The sequence below is a fragment of the Prunus mume genome, linkage group LG4 (genome assembly GCF_029339155.1).
Source record: "Prunus mume cultivar Tortuosa linkage group LG4, ASM2933915v1, whole genome shotgun sequence".
NCBI lineage: Eukaryota > Viridiplantae > Streptophyta > Magnoliopsida > Rosales > Rosaceae > Prunus > Prunus mume.
In genome coordinates this window covers 18,562,145-18,585,713 of record NC_142701.1, presented here as the reverse complement: position 1 = coordinate 18,585,713, position 23,569 = coordinate 18,562,145, and the positions used below count along the sequence as shown (strand labels likewise).

Genomic DNA, 23,569 nt, shown 5'->3' with positions numbered 1-23,569 from the left:
AAATTTGAACACATAATATTCAGAGAAGAAGAAAAAGAAAAGTATATTAATTTAAGCTCAATAAATATCCCCTTAATACAAAAATTAAACATGTATGTATACATAGTATCAGCAGGTCCTCTCACAAATCTCACCACGAATGCTTATGCAAATGCACTTAGACAACAATGAAAATTAAAACAAAAGCCCTTTTTTTATATTATAATTATTTTGAATAAATCGAATATTAACTGGTTAATTGAACTCATCGCATCTGTGCCTAATCTCTCCTCGCCTCCCGGTCTGGATCCCGTGCACGCCGAGCTTCTCCATCGCCCTCGCAAACGCCTGAAAGAAGGAGTTCTGGTCCTTGGCGTAGAGCTCCACGAAAGGCCGGGTTCTCGGGTCATTGAACAAGGCGTGATCCGACTTCAAAAGCCCCAAACCCTTGGGCAAGTTCTGGAAGTAGACATTGTCGAATTTGTTGGGGGTCATGACGTCGTTGAACACCGACATCGTCGGGTTCTTGTGGTAATCGGCGCAGGCCTGCTGCAACCCGGCAGCGAATCTCGGGTTGTACTGCGGGTCGTACTGCTCCGACTTGCTGTAGTTGTAGATCGCGGAGCTGAACTCGCTGCAGTGGGCGAACCCGATGGTGTGGGCCCCACTGAGGGCAACCATTTCCTGGACGGAAAAGCCCCTGGACCCGAACACCTGGATGAGCTGAGACACCGGCATGGCTGGCCTCGGGAGGGTGCCCTCGACGGCGGAGGCCTTGGAGACTCGGCCGTCGCGGCGGCCGAGGGGGACGTTGTAGTAGGGCCCGCCCATCATGGTGACGAGGTCGCGGGTGGCGACGGCGAGGATGTCGGCGCAGGAGACGGTGTTGGGGCAGGCTAGCTCGAGGGCAGTCTTGGCGCGAACGACGACGTCGAAGGCGTCGCCGGGGAGGGAGAGATTGATGTCGGCGTCGCGCTCGGCCTTGTTGAAGGGGGTGGAGGAGACGAGGATGGAGGCGTCGCAGCCGTTGTGGAGGCAGTCGTGGAAGAAGAGGCGGAGGGTGGCGGCGGCGGTAGTGGGGCTGGTGATCTGCTTGTTGGTGACGGTGTCTTGGACGATTTGGTTGAATCTCGGGCACGATTTTTGGTAGTAGTTGCTGTACAGTCTCGACTCTGCGGCGGGGAGAGTGGTGAGAGTTAGCAGAGATGTGAGGAAGACAATGAGGAACGCTACCATGGTGCTGTTTGCGTGCTTTGCTGCTGCTGCTGCTTCTGCAACTGCTTCAGCTCAGAGAAACAAAATGAGCTTGAGGAAGGAAGACAGACAGAAGACAGACAGAGGAAGAGAGAGTGAGAGAGCGAAAGAGGGCATGATAGATGAGAGGGTTTTACGGTAGAGAGGGAGGGGCGGGGGGAACACGCGGCATTCTATCTACCGTCTATCACGGGAAGAGAGGAGAGCGAGCGATGTATGGCCCACTTGAACTGGGGATAGGCTGGACTGGACTTCGGATCGATGCTTGTGAAATGACGGAGATGCCCTTGCTGATTTGGGAGTGGTTAGATTAGCGCTGTTGGGATGTGGAGGGAGGGATGGTATTGGAGTGTGAGCTAGTTTAGGCCATCTTCAGTAATGTGCTATATCTCAAATATAGTCTTAAATTAATGCAAAACTCATCTCCAGCCATATGCTAAATAAAATTTTGCCTTTAGCCCTCCAACCGGGCCAAATGTAACTCAGCTTTGGCTTATGCCAAATTTATAGTGGGCCCTATCCATGTGCTTTTCAACAACCAATCATTAAAGTACTTCTCACTTTCTTTTTTGAAAATAATAAAATATGAAGAATCCTAAAATATAGTCTTGTATAGCTGGAGATGAAAACATTTAGCCATGCACTATTTTTTAAAAAATTAATATTTTGGGAGACTAAATTTTTAGTCTTGGACTATATAACTCTATGTCTGGAGATGGCCTTAGATCATCGTAGGGTTATGGTTATCAATGCACAGTATGCACAGTATACAGTAGGCGGCCATTTTCTATGAATAATTCTCTTTTTGTAGATGTATTAAATTTATCATTAAATCGAGCTGAGTTAATTAGGTGGCAACTGGGGGAGAGAGGGAGAGGTGCTACGGTGCGTTTCGTCCGTCACATGATGGATCATGCAAAGCTAGATGGCTGTTGAACTGGGGTGGGCCCCATTGCCCATGCTCTTTTTTGTTCTTCCTGTTTGTTAAATCTTAAATAGCGGTGATCTAGTTGTATAATTGTATTTAATATTTATGAATCGATGCATTCAGGGGCGTATCATCAGCGCTGGACTTGACATGGGTCCACTGCATCTAATAATCTTCGAGTAGACATGAGTTTAGTTCAGTTGATAAAAAGAGTGTTTACTCTCACACACCCGAGATTGATACTTTTCCGTATATATGCGAATCATTTTAATTATCAGTTTGTCAAGAGAAAAATCTAATAATTTTCAAATACATGCGAATAAATAAACTCCACAATCTTATCAGGCAGTAAAATCATAGAGTAGAAATTTTGTATTGAAAAGTTTAAAATCATAAAGTAAGTGGGTGTGAAGAAGACAGACAGTGTGACATAATAACGGCCTTTGCCTTTGAGCAGAAAACCCAAAAGGCCAACCCCACAAGTCAGTGAGGCTGGCTGAGTACAGCTGAGTACAACCGAGGATCGAAAGAGGGAAAAATGTTTGAATCAAAACATAAAAAAAAAGTTGGTCAAATTGTAGAGATTAATTGGCAGCTGTTTGATTAAGAGACATGCATCATGCATGTGCATGTGCATGGTGGTCCCATCTAAGATGGGTTTGTTCCCATACATAATATTAAAACATATATGTTTAGCCTATTTTCCTAATCCTTGGTATCCAAGACAACTACCCGCAAGTTTCCCAAAATTTTGACTTTCATCCTCAAAGTTTTTTCTCTCTTACTTTCATTCTCAACGTTTACTTTTATTACCAATTTAATAGTTCCGTCCGTGTTGCCGTCAGGACCTCCGTTAACAGACCTTGACCAGCCGTGACTTGTTGTTGACTTGTTGAGAGGTTCTCTTTACACCCCCTCAAGCTGAACGGACGGGACTGAAGAGACAGCTTGGATCTGAGGAAGAGAAACCTTTGCTTTGCTTAGCTAAAGACTTGGTATGAATATCAGCAAGCTGATCTTGACTGCAAACATATCTGAGTTGTGATTGAGAACTTGTTCTCTGATGTAGTGAAAATCCAACTCATCAAAAGTGTTTAGTTCTTGAGTGAAAAACAGGATTATTTGATAAGGCAATAGCAGAGATGTTGTCACATCATAAAACTGGAATAGAAGAAAGCTTTAGACCAGTATCGGTAAATAACTTTCCAATCCAGGTAATTTCAGAGGCAGTCGATCGAGGATAAAAGATCTGTACTCAGCAGCTTCAGTAGATGATCTAGCTACTGATTGCTGCCTCTTAGCACTCCAGCTTATGAGATTAGAGCCGAGAAATATGCAATATCCTCCACTAGATCTTCTATCATAAGGACAGCCTGCCCAAATCCAGAGGGTAGGAATCGAAGCAAAACCCAAATCAAGGGAAAGCATGGCTTTCCACTTCTTAGTTAATTTTTTTTATTTTTGGGTGTCTTGAGGGCTAATTTTCATTCGAATATATTTAACGAGTCTCGCCGCGCGGCTATACCGCTAAAATATTAAAATATATTGAAAGCATATAGCCGAGCGGCTATACTACTTAAATATTCCAATATATTTAAACGGTAAAGCCGAACGGCTATACTATTTAAATATTATACTCTACAAATATTAAAATATATTTAAAGCATATAGCCGCCCGGCGGTATTATTTAAATATCCAAAATTTCAAAGTTTATAGCCGTGCGGCTATACTATTAAAATATTCGAATATATTTAAAGGGTATAACCGCACGGCTATACTCTTTAATATATATTTTAATATGGAGGCTGAGCCCCTGAGGGAGCGGTAGAAATTTATATGACTAGTATGATCTCCGAGCTGTGGCCCACTAACTTAACAAAGCCATTCATCTTTCAATTCACCCTTCTACACACAAGGCTTGAGTCGCAATTTCAAACAAAGTGTCAAGACACCCAAAACAATTTTGTGCCCGCAGCTGGCCACCACCGGCGACAAAAAGCCGGGCACAGGGCCTCCCGGGGCAGCTTGTGACAAGGGCATGGAGGAAAGTGAAGTAAGGATTTCTCAAGACAAGCCAAGGAATGACTGATTTCAAGTCCTCTCCCCTCCCCAACTTGCCTGCAGTTTGATCAACTATGTATGGCATAATTGAGCATAGTATCTATTCTAGCCTGCCATCAAAACCGAGCCGAGCATGTAATTTGATACCCAACTGCAAGCCTTGTAATATATGATTTCCTCAATCCAAACGTCCTTATAAATCAAAGCTGTAAAATGCAAAACCAATGCATAGCAGTTGGTCTTAGTCCGTTATGAACAAAACTGTGAAAAGTTCCCTTTCCATTGATGTTGAACGAGGTTCATTTACAACCATGCTCCAACTAGAAGCATCCTATTCCTATTAAAACCACATAAAAGAAAGATTCATGTGGTGGTATGGTATACAACATGTCAATATTTCTGAAAGAAAGAAAAGGAAGATACAATCAAAACTTTGATTACTAATCCAAGCAGCAAGCAGCAAGAGGAAACTTCTAAGTCAGCCTCAGCGCCATTTCTTGAAATGGCCCAATGGCCCTGCTCTTTTTTTCTGTTTGTTAAATCTTAAATAGCGGTGATCTAGTCGTATTTATGAATCGATGCATCCAGCGGTGTATCACTAGCGCTGGACTTGACATGGTCAATACTCATTCCATTCCGTCTAATAATCTTCAAATAGACATGAGTTAAGAGTTAGGTGAGTTGACTAAGAGAGTGTGTCTACTCTCGTACACTCGAGATCGATCCTCCTCCCGTACATTTGAATCATTTTAATTATCACTTGTCAAGAGAAAATTATAATAATCTTCAAATACATGCAAATAAATAAACTCCACAATCTTATCAATGAGTAAAATCATGAAGCGTGTGGGTGTGAAGAAGACAGTGTGACATAATAATGGCCTTTGCCTTTGAGCAGAAAACCAACACAACTTACAGCTACAACTTCTTTACTAGTTACAAGCTTTTCTTTTGTAAATTCATCTGCAAGATTAATACAACTTAAAACAAGCCACAAAGTTGTGCTAATTCCAAGATTGGCAGCAAAACCCAATTTGCAATACCCTTACAAAGCAACAAAGCCACCCACACAGGTTTATTCAACCACCAAAGCCTACTAGGAAAGGAAAAAGAAAATACAAATGGAAGCACACCAACAAGACACAAATTTCAACATGCTCCATCCGGTTGGCATATAAAACTTATTCATTGGATTATAGAGATCAGGAAACCACCTTCACCCCTTTCTCATAATCGCGGTACGTGCCATCCGCCATGATATGAGCCAGCTGGGTTGAGCTTCCCACAATTTTATTATACTGCTTCCACCATGCCATAAAGCTGCTATACTTCAAGAAAATATCAGGCGTTACTGCAAAATTCTTGAGGGAATCCAACACATACTCCTCAAACTCTCTCAACTTTTGCTTGCATTGTTCCTTTTCTTGAAAACTCGGTTGTCCCTTCTCCAGCTGATTGCATAAGATAAGAGCCTCCTCAACATGTGCCCAAAAACAAGAATCATCAGTCAGACTAGAAGCCACGTTCTGTGCTTTTGACTTGCTTGGACCATCTTCGACTGTCTCCCCTCTTCTAATTCTCTCTGCTACCTTCCCTTTCTCCTCGTCCTTGAGCCATTTCTCCAACAGAATGAAATGCCCAGGCCTTTTCTCTATGTAGTTTTTCCCATCATTGTCCTTGTAGTACTCTGCAATGTGAAGTGGTTCCATCATCCTTCTGTAGGTTGTACCTCCCATAAGCCAACGAGTTCGGAAGGCAGCTCCTTCTTTCTGGGGCTTATTCTCTACTTCTTCAACCGCGTCCTGCCAGTAATTCGACAGCTTCTTCTTAAACTCTTGGACGTTGAAGTCACTCCTGTTCCGCTTGTTTTTGTACATGTCATAGTATCCAATTTCCCTACCTTTTGAGTCCTTCTTGTACCACTCAAGGTAGACCATGTTCACTTTCATATCATTCAATTTCTTGGCGGCATTGGAAATCTTCGTCTTCTGTATTGCTAATTTATATTCATGTGTTTCCATCATCTTTTTCAGAATATTTATGTTGGGTTGTTGCTGTTGCAAGGCCTTTTACAAAGGAGCGGAGAAGGAATTAGTAGAAGTAAAATTTAACAACGGGGAATATTGCTAACATTTTTTTTGCAAATAATGTACGTATTGTAGGCTTATAGGATGAAAACATAAAACATTATCATATCACATATTTGCATTGAAACTTTGCTACCTGTGATTGGGGAACTCCAAATATTGCTGCCAGTTGTGTGATAATGCTAGCTTTAAGTGGAACTCTATCGCTTTCAGCCAACTCAAAGACATCTTTACAAAATGCCTTGAGCTTGAGACGTTCCAAGAGCTGTCCATAATCAAAAAACTGAATCCCCACATTAGGATATTGGGTCTGATCACCCTGAGAGTTGGCTGCCACCAACTCCAAAATCAAATCTGGGTCCTCAAAGCAAGCACAACCAGAATCAGAGCACAACAGGAATGTTCCAAAAGGCTTATAAGCACCAACTTTAGTACCGGTTCCAAGAGCAGTTGGATTTGGGGATAGGAAGAGTTTAGGTACAGGATCTTGGATAGAGGCTACATGCAAGAAGCAAGAAGTCCATGCTGGGAATTGTGAAACACATTTTCGGAGGTTTTCGTCACCAATAAGGGGTGAACCGAAAGTAATGCAAAGGGGGCGGTTGGCTTTTAATAAGTTGAGGCTTTCTAGCAGCCATAAGGTGAAGAGAGTAGCCACACATCCTCCCATAGAGTATCCAGTGATAATTACTAATGAATTTGATCTGCTAATCTGTGCCACAAACATTATCAAAAGTTACAAACTTGTCACGTACTCAATTGCAATATAGTTTGTCAAATTAATTATGACAACGAAAAACTCCATTACTTTAAAATAGGAAACTCTATCAGATTACTATAGACTTCCTCTTAAGGTTTCTCCAAATTCACAAGTTGTCAAAAGTAGAAATGATGAGTTTAAGGAAAGACAAAAAACAAAAGGAAAGAAAGAGAAGGTACGAACCTCAGTTTTCAGGAGACGGAGCTCATCAAAACGAGAGGCAAAGAGCTTGATTGCAGCTTCATTGATGAAGAAACTTTCCACAAAAATTTAAAGTCAGAGAGATCTCTTTCCTTAAAAGTTGATGACAAAATCAAGCGTTCTTGTCCTCTCAAAGACATGGGTGAAGTAAGAAAAGTTATGATGGTAAGATCTGCTTGTCGGGTTGTATTAATGTGTAAGGTTGGTTGTGCATTTGGATTGACCTTCTGCTTATCATTCTGTATTGCAATCCATGACTGGTGTACGGGTTCAGAGGTCAACAGCACATTTGCCAATTCTAGGCCGCTGCTAAATCTGTCATCAAAAAGTCAAACCAAAAAACAGGGAGTAAGATGTGGTGTTAATTTAGCAACTAGCTTTGTTAAATTTTTACTATAAAAAGAAAAAAAAATCATTGAGAAAGAAAGAAAAAGAACATTGAACTTTACTTACAGATTGCTCATCTTCTTCTTATAGCTTTTTCAGATCTGTTAACAAACACAGTAGAGGAGAATGAAAACCAGGATGGTTGATGTCTTTTATTATATACAGGGAAATGAATTGCTATCCCTCCTCCAATCAAATGGCCCCACGGCGACGAAACTTCCACCAAGTCTACAAAATAAAGCAAAGTCTACGTCTTCGTCAACATCGAGTTTATTCTTGAAAGCTTCTCCGAGGAGCTTAAGCAAATGGCCGTACTTTTTCTTTGGAATTCACCAACTGTCATATTATAATATGGGCTTAATTTTTTATTTGTCACTTGAACTTGTATTTAACTTTCAATTTATAAAAAATTAAGGGTTATGAACTTCTTTTCTTCTCCAATTTTCTCATGTTGTCTAAATCATCAACCTTTCATCAATTTTTTTTTTGTTAAATCATTAAAAATAATTTATTTTATTTTAAAAAAATTAAAGAAAAAGAGAACAAAACAAAAACAAAAAAAGAACCTATCTCTACCCACATACCCCCTCCGCTCTCTTTTTTTATCCCCCAACCTCACCACCCCCTTCCCCACCCGCAACTCGCCCCAAGACCCATTTACTTTATTGTTATAATTATTATTTCAATTTTTAAATTATTTTTATTTTATTTTAAAATAAAATGACCAATTTACCCTCATATTTAATAGCAAATTGGATGAAATGTTGAGAATTTAGATGGCAAGGGGAAATTGGCGGAAAATAGAAGTTCATATCCTTTATTTTCCAAAAAAAAGTATATGGAGTAAATCGAAAGCTAGGTATAAGTTTAGGGGACAAATCATGCATGTGCCAATTGGTTTTCTTTTTTATTTTTAGAATTAAGAAAAGATAATATGGGTAGTTATGTTCCATAAAAGTAGGATCTATTATCTGATTTTGTTTTTAATTTTTAATTTTTTAAATATTAAAAAATGTGAATTTACCATATTATCATCATTTAATTAATAATTTCAATTCTAAATATTTGAATTAACCAAAGGTATTTTCTGGTATTTTGAATGTTTCACCATTCTCTGCCTTTTCCTTTATATATATATATATATAGATAATATGCTCGCCTTTTCTCTTCTTTTCTCTGTCTTATTGTTATCCAAAGTATTTTTTCTATTTTATTTTCAAAAGAGTTGCTTGCTTGCTGCTAATTGTTCTGGCCACTTTGCCATGAAGCCCATGTGAATACATGGGCAGGGCAAACAAGCCCTGCAAAATTGCAGATGAGCTGAAATTGGACATTGAAATATGTAAATAGGCTTGAAATGGGAGCCCAACTTGTTTTCTGTTCTTAATCAAGATCTTGCTAACCACAAACATAAATAAATTTATTTACAAATTGATTAATGATCTGTAAATAGGTTTAACTGATTAAACTGTATCAACTAATCAATACATGTGAGAAGCGTGCCAAAAATTTCAGCAGTTGGAAAATCCCATTGCTCTGAATCTCTCATCTCCAAGCAATCAGCAGTTGTAGGAAGAAAGGGCAAAGTTGTAGAGTGGGAAGCTGCTATTAGGACCGTGAGAGGTGCCTTAAGAACATTAAAGCTCACCTTTCCTGAAAACTGGTGATTTATTTTGATGCCCAATATCCCAATTTAGCATGGCCTACATGGCTTTCCGGGAGCACCGGTCCGCTGAACCAACGTTGATATCTTTTGTGTATATATTTGTGACCGCAAAAAGCAACAGCACAAAGACTACTTGAAGAAAGCATTGATCTGATGCAGTATAATACAAGTGTTCGTCCACGCACATGTAGTATACGTAGTGTGGCATGCTGCATGGATCAGACATTTCTAACCAAAGGAATCATTTGAAACATTACTTTGTAAGGTAATTCTCCGTACATTCATTCACAAATTGGGCATTGAGTTCGAAATCAAGGATCTTGGCAGATTGCATTTCTTTCTGGGCGTGGAAGTTTCTTATTTGCCGGATTCAGTTCATCTTACTCAAAACAAGTACACTCTTGATCTTCTCAAACGCAGCAATCTTCTTGAGTGCAAACCTACGACTACTCCTACAGCTTCCAAAACCTCTCTATCACGCTCTCATGGTTCACACTTTCAGATCCCACTCCTTATCGGCAACTTGTGGGTGCCTTGCAATACTTAACCTTTACACGACCCGACATTTCCTATGCAGTTCAACATGTCTCTCAATTTATGGGCTCCCCTACAGATGTTCATTTTGAGGCTGTCAAACGCATTCTCCATTACCTGAAAGGCACGCTCGGATATGGTCTACCCATTCACCTTTCTCCTGCCCCCTCTCTTCTTGTTGCATACTCTGATGCTGATTCGGCTGGATGTCCCGATACTCGATGCTCCACCACTGGCTATTGTGTTTTCTTAGGAAAGACTCTTATATCTTGGAGCGCTAAAAAGGAACGCACTGTATATCGTTCCAGTGCGGAGGCTGAATATCGTGCACTTGCCCATGCTTGTGCTGATACAATTTGGATTCAAAGTCTTCTTCATGAACTTCACTTCTCTCTTTCTAAACCAGTTCTTCTTCATCGTGACAATTTATCTGCAACCTACATGGCTGCTAATCCTGTCTTCCATTCCCGCACTAAACATGTTGCTATTGATTATCATTTTATCCGTGAACGTCTTACTGCTGGAAGTAATCAAGTGCGTTCATTTCATCTCAAGATCAGCTTGCTGATGTATTCACAAAAGGCCTCCCTGCAGCACGTTTTGCGCATCTTGTTTCCAACCTTGTCACCTATCCGGCGTCAAGTTTGCAGGGGAGTGTTAGGGAGTTACCACCACAATCATGACATTCAATCATAGTTATGCCCATTCAAGGAGTATTTCCGTTACATTGTTATTGTATCTTAATTATAGCTTTATTGTATTGTAATTACAACATGAGGTTTGATATAATTACTACACTACCGTTGTAAACCATTCAGCTACCTCCTACGCCTGTATATAAGGCCTGTACCTGTGAATTGCATATATGAAAAAGTATCTCTTTTCTACAGTTACAATAGAAAAATACAATGACATAGTCCAAAACATAATTTCATCTCAAGAACATAGTAACCTTACCATGAAGAAGAAATGCATAGTCATTACATCTGAGAACAAAATAACGAGGAAATAGCATCCCAACCGTGGAAGTCGGTTTAGTTTTGTTGATAAGTCCATAAATGTACACATTTATGTACTCTTTATACTTAGTTTTTGTAGGAGAATTTGATTTAAAAATGACTTATAACTTTATTTTCTCAATTTTCAGCTTTCCAGAGCAAGTAATTTATTTTCAATAGAAATATGACTTTTCGGTGGAGTTTTAGTACGAGAGCAGTTGGAGATGAAAGCTAAGACCTTGAAGATGATTGTGGAATTTTTCTAGAATTTTTGGATCAGCCAATGAGAGCAGTCTTTGAAGTTAAGTCAGCATAAGGTGCAATCCTGTCAAAACTGTGCTGCTGTGGAAGAATGACTATTTGAAGACTTTCCTGATTTTTCCTCAAGACGTGTGATATATGAATGGAAAGATAAGAAAAAATCTACAATACCTATTTTTGCAGAATTTTCTTGGAGGAGGAACAACCCCAAAAGTGCGTGCAAAGTAACTGAAGTGTTATCCCAGTCAAAATAGGAAGATGAGTAAATTACTTACTCTTTTTGGATTTATGTTTTAATTAGGTTTTTCTTTATTCTTGGGGCTGCTGTAAAAGCCCAGCTATGGTAGAAATAGAGGTGTGGTGTTTTATTTAAGCATCAGAAACAACTCCTTTGAGGGAGGGCATGCAAAGACTTGGAGAAATTGGAGACATCGGAAGAGTACCGCAATTGGCTAAGTTTGATTGTTTCTTCCTTATGTTTTTGCTTATGTCGAATTATATGATTATGCGTAACTAATTTTCTTTTGCTAGGGCATGATGTGGCCCTAGTATGATAATCTAGTTTTCTTATTTTACCTATCTATTTATTGTCCGTTTGATGTTGGATTTTTAATCATTGTGCTTAATAACTTGGTTGATTATCTTGATGCTTGATCACCATCTAGACTTTTAATTGAGTTAATCGGATGCAAATTAGAGTAAATACCATACTTAATTTGAGGCTTGCTTCTCGTGATTAGGATTTGTAATTCCTCTAAGGTAAATACCATACTCCTAGGGTTTACATGCTTATTCAAGGTTTTCACTGATCTTAATGAGTTTCTATGTGTTGATATTTGACCTAAATGCCATAGGTGAATTGCATGTAGGAATATACGAGTTAGCCTAAATACCATAGGTAATTCAAAAATAAGGAAATGTGAAACCCTGTATTTTTAATATATAATTATCTTGGTTAAATATACATATATATATATATGTATATATAAGAAAGCTCACTGTAGGCTTAATTTTTGTAGATTGAAATCATCAAGAAGGCCTATTGTTGAAATCTCAATGGATCAATTCACATACCCATTTTGTGTACTAATATCTTATTATATTATATATACATATATATGTGTGTGTATTATATATATATATATATATCTTTCTATCTTATAATTATAATTATTTTAAACTAGAAAACGTGGCATCAATCTGTATAGTGAAATGGAAACATTCAACTACATGTAAAAATTAATATGAGTTGGAGTTAGGTGTTAGAATTATCTTTTGTTTGGCGATAGGTGGCTTTACATGGGAGATGGCATCAAATTCGTGCCACTATTTACCTTGAGCTGGAGCACATGCATATATCATTTATCTCTTAAGGTTGATGTGTCAAATTTCTAGTTACTTAATCCACTTTTGTGATATGATTAATATTAGTTTATATTATATAAGGTTTTCCATGCATATCTCCTTTAACCGCCAAACAATTATCCAATAAGATCTTTGTGCTTGCTGACTTGTACTTGTATAAATAGGACCTTTCAGATTTGAAATAAGAGTAAGAAACAAGAAAGAAATGTGAGAGAGAGTAAGAGAGAAAGAAAGAGACAGAGTGGTGATGAAACTCTTGGAGCTTGATTTGGGTGATAGTATATGAAGATAGGTAAATTGGTTGTCTTGCCAATTTATTTTAAGGGCTCTCATTACCGAGGTGAGTGGTTTATGTAATGTGTTCTAAAAGTTCTTATTTTGTGATAAAATATGAAAACCATGAATTATCGTGGATTTGTTCTATTTATAAATATCTCTCTATTTCAAGTTAAGCATGTTTTATTTGGTGCAACCTTTCACACTATATTATATATATATATATATTGATTGGAATATTTGTGAAATATGTATTATTCATGGAACATGATAACTTCAATATTGGGGTATCCGAGGGATAGATGTCACTACTACATTTTACTATTTGAGCGACGAATAAAAATTCGACGCGCAAAATACACTACAGCGATGGAAAAAAATATTCCTCGCGCAAAAAAACTTCACGCGACAAAAAACATAGTCGTCACGCAAAGTAAGGAAGAAAAACGTGGCGGGTTTATTTTTTTTTTTCGCCAAACACATGTGCAACGACAAATATCGTCGCGAAAGAAAACCTAGTGCGACGGTTGCCCATTTCGTCGTGTAAAGGTAGACAGAAAACAGTGAGTTTTGTTTTTTGGAGGCAAAAACTTGCGCGACGACAATTGTCGTCGCAAAAGACAACTTAGCGCGACGACAACATTTATCGCCATGTAAGAAAAGCGTGGGATATTTGTTTTTTGGCACCAAATACATGCGCGACGGAAATATAATTCGTCGTGTAAAGTTTGATGTCGGCACATTTATGCGTGACGGAAATTTGCTTTTGCGAGACGGCATTTAGAATTGGCGCGACAAAATTTTGTGCGACAAATCCAATTTTTCGTCACGTAAAAAGTGTGATGTCGATACGTACTTGCGCAACGAAAAAGTTATTTTGTGCAAGGAAATGGACCACTTTGCGACGAAAAAGTGGTTTTGCAACGGTAATTTGCGAGACGAAAAAATGGATTCGCGCACAAAATCCTTTTCTTCATATCCGGATTCTGCCATTGCAGAGGCAGAATGTTAAAAAACACTCGCCTCTCTCGCCACTGCCGCCTCTGCTGGGAATTCAGTACGTTCATTGGGTAAGTATTTTTTGTCGTTAGTTTAAAAGTATTAATGTAAATTCATACTAACGCTATTAATTTCGTTCTCGTTAGGGATATTTGTAATTAGCAATTGGTGGAGAACGATTGAGAATGTATTTTATTCGTTTTATATTTTAAAAATATTAAATTAATTACATTATGTTAAACTTAGTTTGTTATGTTTATATTTGTTTGTGCCTAAATAAATCACGGTCGTCAGAAGGGACCTCTTCTCGGCCATGGCACCTGTTCATGGACTGAAACGGCCACGTTTCGTCAAACATTTAGCCTTTTCGAAAACAGAAGAAAAATACGAAGGCAGGATCTTCTCGGCCTCACAACCACGGCATTATGGGCCGAGGCCGAGGTCCATGAGAGACACGACCAAAGATACTATGGTCAAATCGCCACGTGGCCTCAGGGTCCCACGCCCCATTTAATGAAGTAGTGCCTCTGACCGCCACAGCAAAACCACTGGGTGCAAGAAGCATTTAATGCACGAGGGAGAAGGGAAGTGATTGAAGTCGGATTTGGTAACATGAATCAGAGTGGTTAGGCGCAAACATTCTCACAATGCATTCTCACAGCTTGAGGTCAGATCATCAACCACTGGACCATAGCATTAAATGCGTTCCCACGGCCAAGAGTGCAGAGCCCACGATCAGGGCGGTGGCCGAGATTTGCATAGATTTATGGGGGTCACACCACCATGCTTCACGATCCCAAATGTCGATTTGACTACCCACTTGCCCCGATCAGACTCCATAATGCAGATATTTTCAAGCCATCAGGCAGATTTTTTTCGGCCTCGATTGGCCCTCCAGAACTCCTCCTATAAATACTAAGCTCAAGGCCACGTTCAAGGAGTCCAGCACCAAACAAAAGCCTCCCACGGAGCAACTTATTTTTCCTGTAACGTACTTTCAATACCTTTACATGCTTTCCTAGGAGTAGTGGTAGATTGTAAGGAAAATTCATTCATCAATATATCATACGACCCTTGATTTTCAAGGCGCCGGAGCACCATCCCTGTTATCGCCTCATTATCCCCATATATCATACGACCGTCGCTCTCCGAGCAACGTGCCGGAGCACCGCCTAAAACCCACCACCAACACCACCACTAAACGGCCTTGTAGCTCAGGTCGTGAACCTGACGGCCGAGACCAGTTCCTTTCTCGGCCACAATCATTTGATTAGAAGTCTTCTACCCAAACCCCATCACCATCTCGACGCACGGTAGACCGTGCTGGCACGCCCGCGCACAATCGTACCGCATCCAAAAGGAGGACGTCACGTGTTGACGCACATCCCCTCGGCCCGGAGCACCAGGCCGCGAGATTTGCCACGAACCAACAATATTTTTTTTGCGAAATTATATTTATATTATGTTGTTAAATTGTGCGTGACGTAGCACAATGTGTTCTCTACTAGTTCCAAGACTGGCAGCAAAACCCAATTTGCAATACCCTTACAAAGCAACAAAGCCACCAACACAGGTTTATTCAACCACCAAAGCCTACTAGGAAAGGAAAAAGAAAATACAAAAGGAAGCACACCAACAAGGCACAAATTTCAACATGCTCCATCCGGTTGGCATATAAAACTTATTCATGGGATTATAGAGATCGGAAAACCACCTTCACCCCTTTCTCATATTCGCGGTACGTACCATCCGTCATGATACGAGCCAGCTGTGTTGAGCTTCCCACAATTTTATTATACTGCTTCCACCATGCCATAAAGCTGCTATACTTCAAGAAAATATCAGGGGTTACTGCAAAATTCTCGAGGGCATCCAACACGTACTCCTCAAACTCTATCAACTTTTGCTTGCATTGTTCCCTTTCTTGAAAACTCGGTTGTCCCTTCTCCAGCTGATTGCATAAGATAAGAGCCTTCTCAACATATGCCCAAAAACAAGAATCATCAGTCAGACTAGAAGCCACGTTCTGTGCTTTTGACTTGCTTGGACCGTCTATTCTCTCTGCTACCTTCCCTTCCTTCTCTTCCTTGAGCCATTTCTCCAACAGAATGAAATGCTTAGGCCTTTCCTCTATGTAGTTTTTCCCATCATTTTCCTTGTAGTACTCTGCAATGTGAAGTGGTTCCGTCATCCTTCTGTAGGTTGTACCTCCCAAAAGCCAACGAGTTCGGAAGGCAGCTCCTTCTTTCTGGGGCTTATTCTCTAATTCTTCAACCACGTCCTGCCAGTAATTCGACAGCTTCTTCTTAAACTCTTGGACGTTGAAGTCACTCCTGTTCCGCTTGTTTTTGTACACGTCATAGTATCCAATTTCCCTACCTTTTGAGTCCTTCTTGTACCACTCAAGGTAGACCATGTTCACTTTCATATCATTAAATTTCTTGGCGGCATTGGAAGCCTTCGTCTTCTGCATTGCTAATTTATATTCATGTGTTTCCATCTTCTTTTTCAGAATATTTATGTTGGGTTGTTGCTGTTGCAAGGCCTTTTACAAAGGAGCGGAGAAGGAATTAGTAGAAGTAAAATTTAACAACGGGGAATATTGCTAACATTTTTTTTTGCAAATAATGTACGTATTGTAGGCTTATTGGATGAAAACAAAAAACATTATCATATCACATATTTGCATTGAAACTTTGCTACCTGTGATTGGGGAACTCCAAATATTGCTGCCAGTTGTGTGATAATGCTAGCTTTAAGTGGAACTCTATCGCTTTCAGCCAACTCAAAGACATCTTTACAAAATGCCTTGAGCTTGAGACGTTCCAAGAGCTGTCCATAATCAAAAAACTGAATCCCCACATTAGGATATTGGGTCTGATCACCCTGAGAGTTGGCTGCCACCAACTCCAAAATCAAATCTGGGTCCTCAAAGCAAGCACAACCAGAATCAGAGCACAACAGGAATGTTCCAAAAGGCTTATAAGAACCAACTTTAGTACCGGTTCCAAGAGCAGTTGGATATGGGGATAGGAAGAGTTTAGGTACAGGATCTTGGATAGAGGCTACATGCAAGAAGCAAGAAGTCCACGCTGAGAATTGTGAAACACATTTTCGGAGGTGTTCGTCACCAATAAGGGGTGAACCGAAAGTAATGCAAAGGGGGCGGTTGGCTTTTAATAAGTTGAGGCTTTCTAGCAGCCATAAGGTGAAGAGCGTAGCCACACATCCTCCCATAGAGTATCCAGTGATAATTACTAATGAATTTGATCTGCTAATCTGTGCCACAAACATTATCAAAAGTTACAAACTTGTCACGTACTCAATTGCAATATAGTTTGTCAAATTAATTATGACAACGAAAAAGTCCATTACTTTAAATGGTCAAACAAACAAAATAGGAAACTCTATCAGATTACTATAGACTCTCTAAGGTTTCTCCAAATTCACAAGTTGTCAAAAGTAGAAATGATGAGTTTAAGGAAAGACAAAAAACAGAAGGAAAGAGAGAGAAGGTACGAACCTCAGTTTTCAGAAGACAGAGCTCATCAAAACGAGAGGCAAAGAGCTTGATTGCAGCTTCATTGATGGAGAAACTTGGGTTGCTTTCGCTCAAAAATTCAAAGTCAGGGAGATCTCTTTCCTTAAAAGTTGATGACAAAATCAAGCCTTCTTGTCCTCTCAAAGACATGGGTGAAGTAAGAAAAGTTATGATGGTAAGATTTGCTTGTTGGGTTGTATTAATGTGTAAGGTTGGTTGTGCATTTGGATTGACCTTCTGCTTATCATTCTGAATTGCATCCCATGACTGGTGTAGGGGTTCAGAGCTCAACAGCACATTTGCCAATTCTAGGCCGCTGCTAAATCTGTCATCCAAAAATCAAACCATAAAACAGGGAGTAAGATATGGTGTTAATTTAGCAACTAAGTTTGTTAAATTTTTATTATAAAAAGGAAAAAAAAATCATTGAGAATGAAAGAAAAAGAACATTGAACTTTACTTATCGATTGCTCATCTTCTACTTATAGCCTTTTCAGATATGTTAACAAACACAGTAGAGGGGAATGAAAACCAGGATGGTTGATGTCTTTCTTATATACATGGAAATGAATGGCTATCCCTCCTCCAATCAAATGGCCCAACGGCGACGAAACTTCCACAAGTCTACAAAATAAAGCAAGTCTATGTCTTCGTCAACGCCGAGTTTATTCTTGAAAGCTTCTCCGAAGAGCTTAAGCAAATGACCATACTTTTTCTTCAGAATTCATCCACCATCGTTATAATATGGGCTTAACTTGTGATTTACCCCTTGAACTTGTACTTAACTTTCAATTTACCCCATATTCTTTTTTATTTATAAAAAATTAAAGATATGAACTTCTTTTTTCTCCAATTTCGCCATGCCGTTTAAGAGCATCTTCAAGGGAGATGTCAAATACCAAACATCAAATTTAAATTTGATGAGTGATGTGGCAATTTGATATTTAAATAGTTTTACACTCAACCCGATATGTCAAATAAATAATTATTGTAACAGTCAAATCATTAAAGATAAAGAAGAAGAAAAAAAAAAGTAGAATTATAAATTAAAGTAACAGCCAGCTGTCTTTAAAAATAATAAAATATTCATTTGACATCTTGCTTTTGAGATGTCAAAAATAACAGTTGAACCTCCAACCTTCATTCCACATAAGCTTTGACAATTCAGTTGGAGTGATGTGAGATGTTATTTCTAGCCGTTAAATGTCTATGTGGCACTTTTGACATATCAGTTGGAGATGCTCTAAGTCATCAACCTTTCATCAATTTTTCTGTGAAATCATTAAAAATGAATTTATTTTATTTAGCAAAAAACAAAAAAAAAACAAAAAGAGAACCAAAAAAAGAAAAGAAAAAGAAACCTATCCCCACCCACTTACCCCCTCCGAGCTCTTTTTTCCTCCCCCGACCTCACCACCCCCTTCCCCACCCACAACTCACCCCAAGACCGAGAAATTATAGAGTAGTACCGTATTACCACATCAGCTAATGATACTCCCATTCAAAATATGCCGTATGTCTTTATTTTTTAACAACTCAAATTTTATTTTACGACTGGACTTTAACCTAATTTTTACCCTTTAAAATAAAATTAAGAAAATAAACAATGGAAAAAAAAAATAGCCACAGCCCACCCCAACAAGCCTACCCCGCACCGTCGCTCTGGTTTAGGGCTCCCTCTCTTTTATCTTCCTCCCTCCATCTCTCTCTCTCTCTCTCTCTCTCTCTCTCTCTCTCTCTCTCTCTCTCTCTCTCTCTCTGTGTTGCTGTTCTGCAATTTTCTCAACCTTTTGGTGACTACCCCAAGATCCATGTATATTTTATCATTGATGAAGGTCTCACTAGCATATGTGAAGAAGGTTGGGATGGGAGGTAGGTCTGTAACAAACAGGCTACAAATCGACTAGCATGAAATTGATATGGAAAGGGTTGATTGTTATTGGATCTAATATCTCCATTAGATATTAAGATTCATTGAAAATGATGACGAAGTTTCCTGGTTGCAACAATTTATTAGGCTATTGGGATTTGGTTCTCTTACTTGTGTTACTAATGACTGTTGATGGCAGTCGGAAGAAGACGACAGAGGGGTGGCGTGCGGGTAGAATTGCTGGGATATTCTCCTTTCTTTTTTAATTTTTTCTTAAGTTTTTTATTTTTCTAATTTATTTCAGCGGATAAAAATTAAGTCCAGCTGTAACAAAGAATAATTTATTTATTTAAAAAATTACATATGGCATATTTTGAGTGGGAGTATCACTAACTGATGTGGTAATACAGTACTACTCTATAATTTCTCCCAAGACCCATTCGCAACCCATCCCCCCTCCCCACTGTTGCTGCCTCCCTTTTCGCAACTCACCCCAAGACCCACGACCACCCTTTTACCCATCATGGCCTCCCCTCTCAAGCCTACCCTCTCACAGCACAGCCACCACCCCACAACCATCCCTCTCTCTCTCTCTTCCCCCAAACCCTAGGCCTAGCCCCGACACCCACAAAGTTACCCACCTCGCCACAACCCCCGCCCCTAGTGCACTTTTTACTCAAATAGATTTGGTTTTTTTTTGTGTTCGAATATGTGCATCTGGTTTTTTTTTTTTTTTATAATTCAAATATATGGTGGTGGTTTTGGTGTTGTTGTTTGGGATGTGTTCGATCTTTGGGTGCAATGAGGGCAACGAGAGAAGTCAAGGGAGATAGAATGGGTGGTGGTGTGATTTGTGAGGAGATGGAAGGCTAGGATTTGGGTAAGATTTTAGTATATTGTTATCATTATTAGTTCAAATTTTAAATTATTTTAACATGAAAATGACCAATTTGCCCTCATATTTAACAGCAAATTAGATAAAATGTTGAGAATTTAGATGACAATGGGGAAATATTTTCTGAAAAAAAGTATATGAGGTAAATCGAAAGCTAGACATAAGTTTAGGGGGCAAATGACCAGTTAAGCCTTATAATATGCTGACCTTTTCTCTTCTTTCTCTGTCTTATTGTTGTCCAAAGTATTTGTTCTATTTTATTTTCAAACGATTTGCTTGCTTGCTGCTAATTGTTCTGGCCACTTTGCCACGAAGCCCATGTGAATATATGGGCAGGGCAAACAAGCCATGCAAAATTGCAGATGAGCTGAAATTGGACATTGAAATATGTATATAGGCTTGAAATGGGAGCCCAACTTGTTTTCTGTTCTTAATCAAGATCTTGCTAACCATAAACATAAATAAATTTATTTACAAATTGATTAATGATCTGTAAATAGGTTTAACTGGTTAAACTGTATCAACTAATCAATACATGTGAGAAGCGTGCCAAGAATTTCAATTGAATGGGGAACACTTGGAAAATCCCATTGCTCTGAATCTCTCATCTCCAAGCAATCAGCAGTTGTAGGAAGAAAGGGCAAAGTTGTAGAGTAGTAAGCTGCCCTTAGGACCGTGAGAGGTGCCTTAAGAACATTAAAGCTCACCGTTCCTGAAAACTGGTGATTTATTTCGATGCCCAATATCCCAATTTAGCATGGCTTACATGGCTTTCCGGGAGGACCGGTCCGCTGAACCAATGTTGATATCTTTTGTGTATATATTTGTGACGGCAAAAAGCAACAGCACAAAGACTACTTGAGCACTCACGATTCCAAAATGGCTGATGCTGTTATCAATTTCCATCCGACTTCCTGTATTTCGGACCTGATATCAATCAAAATGGTCAGTAGGGTTTTCGAAGAAAGCATTGATCTGATGCAGCATAATACAAGTGTTCGTCCACGCACATGTACTATACGTAGTGTGGCATGCTGCATGGATCAGACATTTCTAACCAAGGAATCATTTGAAACATTACTTTGTAAAGTAATTCTCCTATTGTTACAATAGCAAAATACAATGACATAGTCCAAAACATAATTTCATCTCAAGAACATAGTAACCTTACCAGGAAGAAGAAATGCATAGTCATTACATCCGAGAACAAAATAACAAGGAAATAGCATCCCAACCGTGGTAGTCGGTTTAGTTTTGTTATTGCACTGAATACACATCTGCTTTACAGTCAAACACAAATTATATGAGAACCACAATTTCTTACAATTTCACATATAAGAGAAAAGGAATTTACTCTACATGCTAGTAAAGTAAAACTGCATTTTCTCCGTTCTATAATTAACGAACAGTGTCAAAATAAGAATGGTGTTTTAACCAGCTTCTTATCACACACAAAATTGTAACTGCACTTACATGACGAGCAGGAATGGAATGAATAACTTGAAGATAAGTAAGGCGGCCATAAGAAACGGCTGCAATTACAAGCAAATAATATCAGCTAAGCGATACCAGGGATTCCATATTCTTCATCCAATGAAGTTTCCATACTCATAGCCCCTCCTCCTGGACCATCCCTAATCTCTCTAAGCATTTCATTTTTCTTTCTTTTTTCAAGCTGAAGATTTTTCAAAATTGCAGCACACTCTTTTTTCACATGCTCAGAAACTTTCTTACATGGTTGCATACCATGATGTGTTTGACCTAAATGATGCTTAAGTCTAGAAATTCCTCCATTGCATCTTTGATCACAAAATGCGCATCTCAAGTATTTTTCCCCCTCTATTTCTTTTGCATACTTCCACACAGGATCTTTTCGATTCATATCTATAAAACAGTACCATTAATATTTCTAAGATACAAGTGTGATGCATGTACGTCAAATTTCTACTGTATCACATAAACGAATAAGATAACTAGTATATTTATAATAAACAATTGAAAAAAAATTATACGAAACTTCAAATTACAGTTTATTACTGTCAAATTATACAAGTATGATGCATGTACGTATAAAAACAATAAAAGACTTACTTGTAGTCGAAAGATGAAGAGAATTCTTGAAATTGATGGAGTTATCTGGTAAGGGTAGAAATAGGGTTGTACACGTACTATACAATATATATATATATATATAGTCCATGTGTTAATATATTAATTTAAAGAAAGAAAAAAAAAAAAAAAGGTTAGTACAAAATCTACAACCGGTTGGAGTTAGGAAAACAAAAAGATATTAATTTGTGCCTTAAGTTTATTACAATAAAGGTAAGGGGAAAAAACACACTGAAACTTGCGTTTTTAATTTTTTCAACACACTCCAAGTGAAACGACGTCGTTTCACTATAAGATTGTTTTTAAAACACTGCAATCAAAACGACGTTGTTTCATTACAAACCTATAAATAAAAAAAATCGAGTCGTCTTCCTCACAGAAAATTTGCAGACTCTCAAATTTCTTCCGGTTCAGAAGTTTCTAGATCTGGTACGCCTTGCAATGCCTTGCTCCGCCGCCACGCCTTCTTACGCCTTCCCAGCACTAAACGTGCAACTCACGAAATAGCCGATGTCTCGGGCGTTTTCCTCCCACCTCGCGCCGACGCGCGTGAAGGCATGCCTTTGAAAACACTGGTGGCAACAAATCTGATAGATGCCAAGGAAAGTTCAACCTTCCCTTATACTGGAGATAGTAATAAATCGATAGACAGATGAAATCTCAAAGCTTGCGATATACTTGCAAAATTACCTGTTCCAAAGAAGGCAACATTAAATAAAACCATCTAAAACCACAAAAGACATCAGAGATCAATATCATGAGCAGTTAAATCATTAAATTTCTAGAACAATCAGGCAATTTCTTCAGTATAGTAACGAAAAGAAAAGATAGCACTTACAACAATTAATGGAATTCGCACATCAGACAGCTGCAAGTATCTACCATCAAGTATGACATTATCTTCCATATTGTTTGTTGGAAATCAAATCTTGTAATTGAAGGATTGTAAATATTGTAATTGTCTTTCCTATTAGACCCCAAGGTTTATGAGTCAAATCCAAATTGTAGCCTTAATTAAGAATTATGCTAGAATAGGAGATTGTAAACCTAGTATATAAAGGATAGTATTATGTACAACATGATATGAATAATATAACGATTATTCCATCTCTTTTATTCTTTACATGGTATCAGAGCACTGATCAGGTAGCTCATGATTTACATCTTTATTTTCTTTTGAAACTTTTGAGGTTTTCACTCCCTTGTCTTCACCATGGGCAATTCCAATGTCCTTGCTGGGAAGCATCCACAGCGCAGCCACGTGATAGCAACAACAATACATGCTCCAATTTTTCAGCACATCAAATCAACACATGTCTTCCAGCAGCCCTTTCTCAGACAGTCCCTTCCTCTCATTTGGGGCCCATCCTCAACGTCCTTGCTGGCCTCTCAGAGGA

General features: G+C 38.9%; 3 protein-coding genes and 1 long non-coding RNA gene across 5 annotated transcripts; all 4 read right to left on the bottom strand.

Annotated features, from left to right (window-relative positions):
* Positions 1 to 18: 18 nt before the first annotated feature.
* Positions 19 to 1,388, bottom strand: LOC103329915 (peroxidase 31). Its single transcript, XM_008232443.3, has one exon. The coding sequence runs from the start codon at positions 1,213 to 1,215 to the stop codon at positions 235 to 237; it is 981 nt and encodes a 326-aa protein (XP_008230665.3). The 5' UTR covers positions 1,216 to 1,388; the 3' UTR covers positions 19 to 234.
* Positions 1,389 to 5,090: 3,702 nt separating this feature from the next.
* On the bottom strand, positions 5,091 to 8,018 carry LOC103329914 (senescence-associated carboxylesterase 101-like). Its single transcript, XM_089050869.1, has 4 exons — positions 7,725 to 8,018; positions 7,254 to 7,586; positions 6,447 to 7,022; positions 5,091 to 6,289 (listed from the first exon to the last, which is right to left on the bottom strand). The coding sequence occupies exons 3-4, from the start codon at positions 6,978 to 6,980 to the stop codon at positions 5,426 to 5,428; spliced, it is 1,398 nt and encodes a 465-aa protein (XP_088906995.1). The 5' UTR covers positions 6,981 to 7,022; positions 7,254 to 7,586; positions 7,725 to 8,018; the 3' UTR covers positions 5,091 to 5,425.
* A 7,256-nt stretch (positions 8,019 to 15,274) lies between these two features.
* Positions 15,275 to 17,652, bottom strand: LOC103329913 (senescence-associated carboxylesterase 101-like). 2 transcript variants are annotated; one of them, XM_089050868.1, is made up of 3 exons: positions 17,281 to 17,652; positions 16,461 to 17,036; positions 15,275 to 16,290 (listed from the first exon to the last, which is right to left on the bottom strand). In XM_089050868.1, exons 1-3 carry the CDS (start codon positions 17,446 to 17,448, stop codon positions 15,451 to 15,453), a joined length of 1,584 nt encoding a protein of 527 aa, XP_088906994.1. In that variant the 5' UTR covers positions 17,449 to 17,652; the 3' UTR covers positions 15,275 to 15,450. The 2 variants fall into 2 exon arrangements, with proteins under 2 accessions (XP_088906994.1, XP_008230661.2); XM_008232439.3 differs by having other exon boundaries at positions 15,275 to 16,302; positions 17,281 to 17,642.
* Positions 17,653 to 20,456: 2,804 nt separating this feature from the next.
* On the bottom strand, positions 20,457 to 21,595 carry LOC148918066 (uncharacterized). Its single transcript, XR_016126255.1, has 3 exons — positions 21,537 to 21,595; positions 21,235 to 21,340; positions 20,457 to 20,990 (listed from the first exon to the last, which is right to left on the bottom strand). It is a non-coding gene; the product is annotated as an uncharacterized LOC148918066 (long non-coding RNA).
* Positions 21,596 to 23,569: the final 1,974 nt, after the last annotated feature.

Excerpts from the sequence above, each read along its gene's own strand:
- LOC103329915 (XM_008232443.3), bottom strand. The coding sequence starts at position 1,215 with ATGGTAGCGTTCCTCATTGTCTTCCTCACATCTCTGCTAACTCTCACC.
- LOC103329914 (XM_089050869.1), bottom strand. The coding sequence starts at position 6,980 with ATGGGAGGATGTGTGGCTACTCTCTTCACCTTATGGCTGCTAGAAAGC. Across the intron at positions 6,290-6,446 it reads TTGGAGTTCCCCAATCACAG|GCCTTGCAACAGCAACAACC; the intron begins GTAGCAAAGTTT and ends CCTTTGTAAAAG.
- LOC103329913 (XM_008232439.3), bottom strand. The coding sequence starts at position 17,448 with ATGTCTTTGAGAGGACAAGAAGGCTTGATTTTGTCATCAACTTTTAAG. Across the intron at positions 17,037-17,280 it reads TCTGTCTTCTGAAAACTGAG|ATTAGCAGATCAAATTCATT; the intron begins GTTCGTACCTTC and ends TTTGTGGCACAG. Across the intron at positions 16,303-16,460 it reads TTGGAGTTCCCCAATCACAG|GCCTTGCAACAGCAACAACC; the intron begins GTAGCAAAGTTT and ends CCTTTGTAAAAG.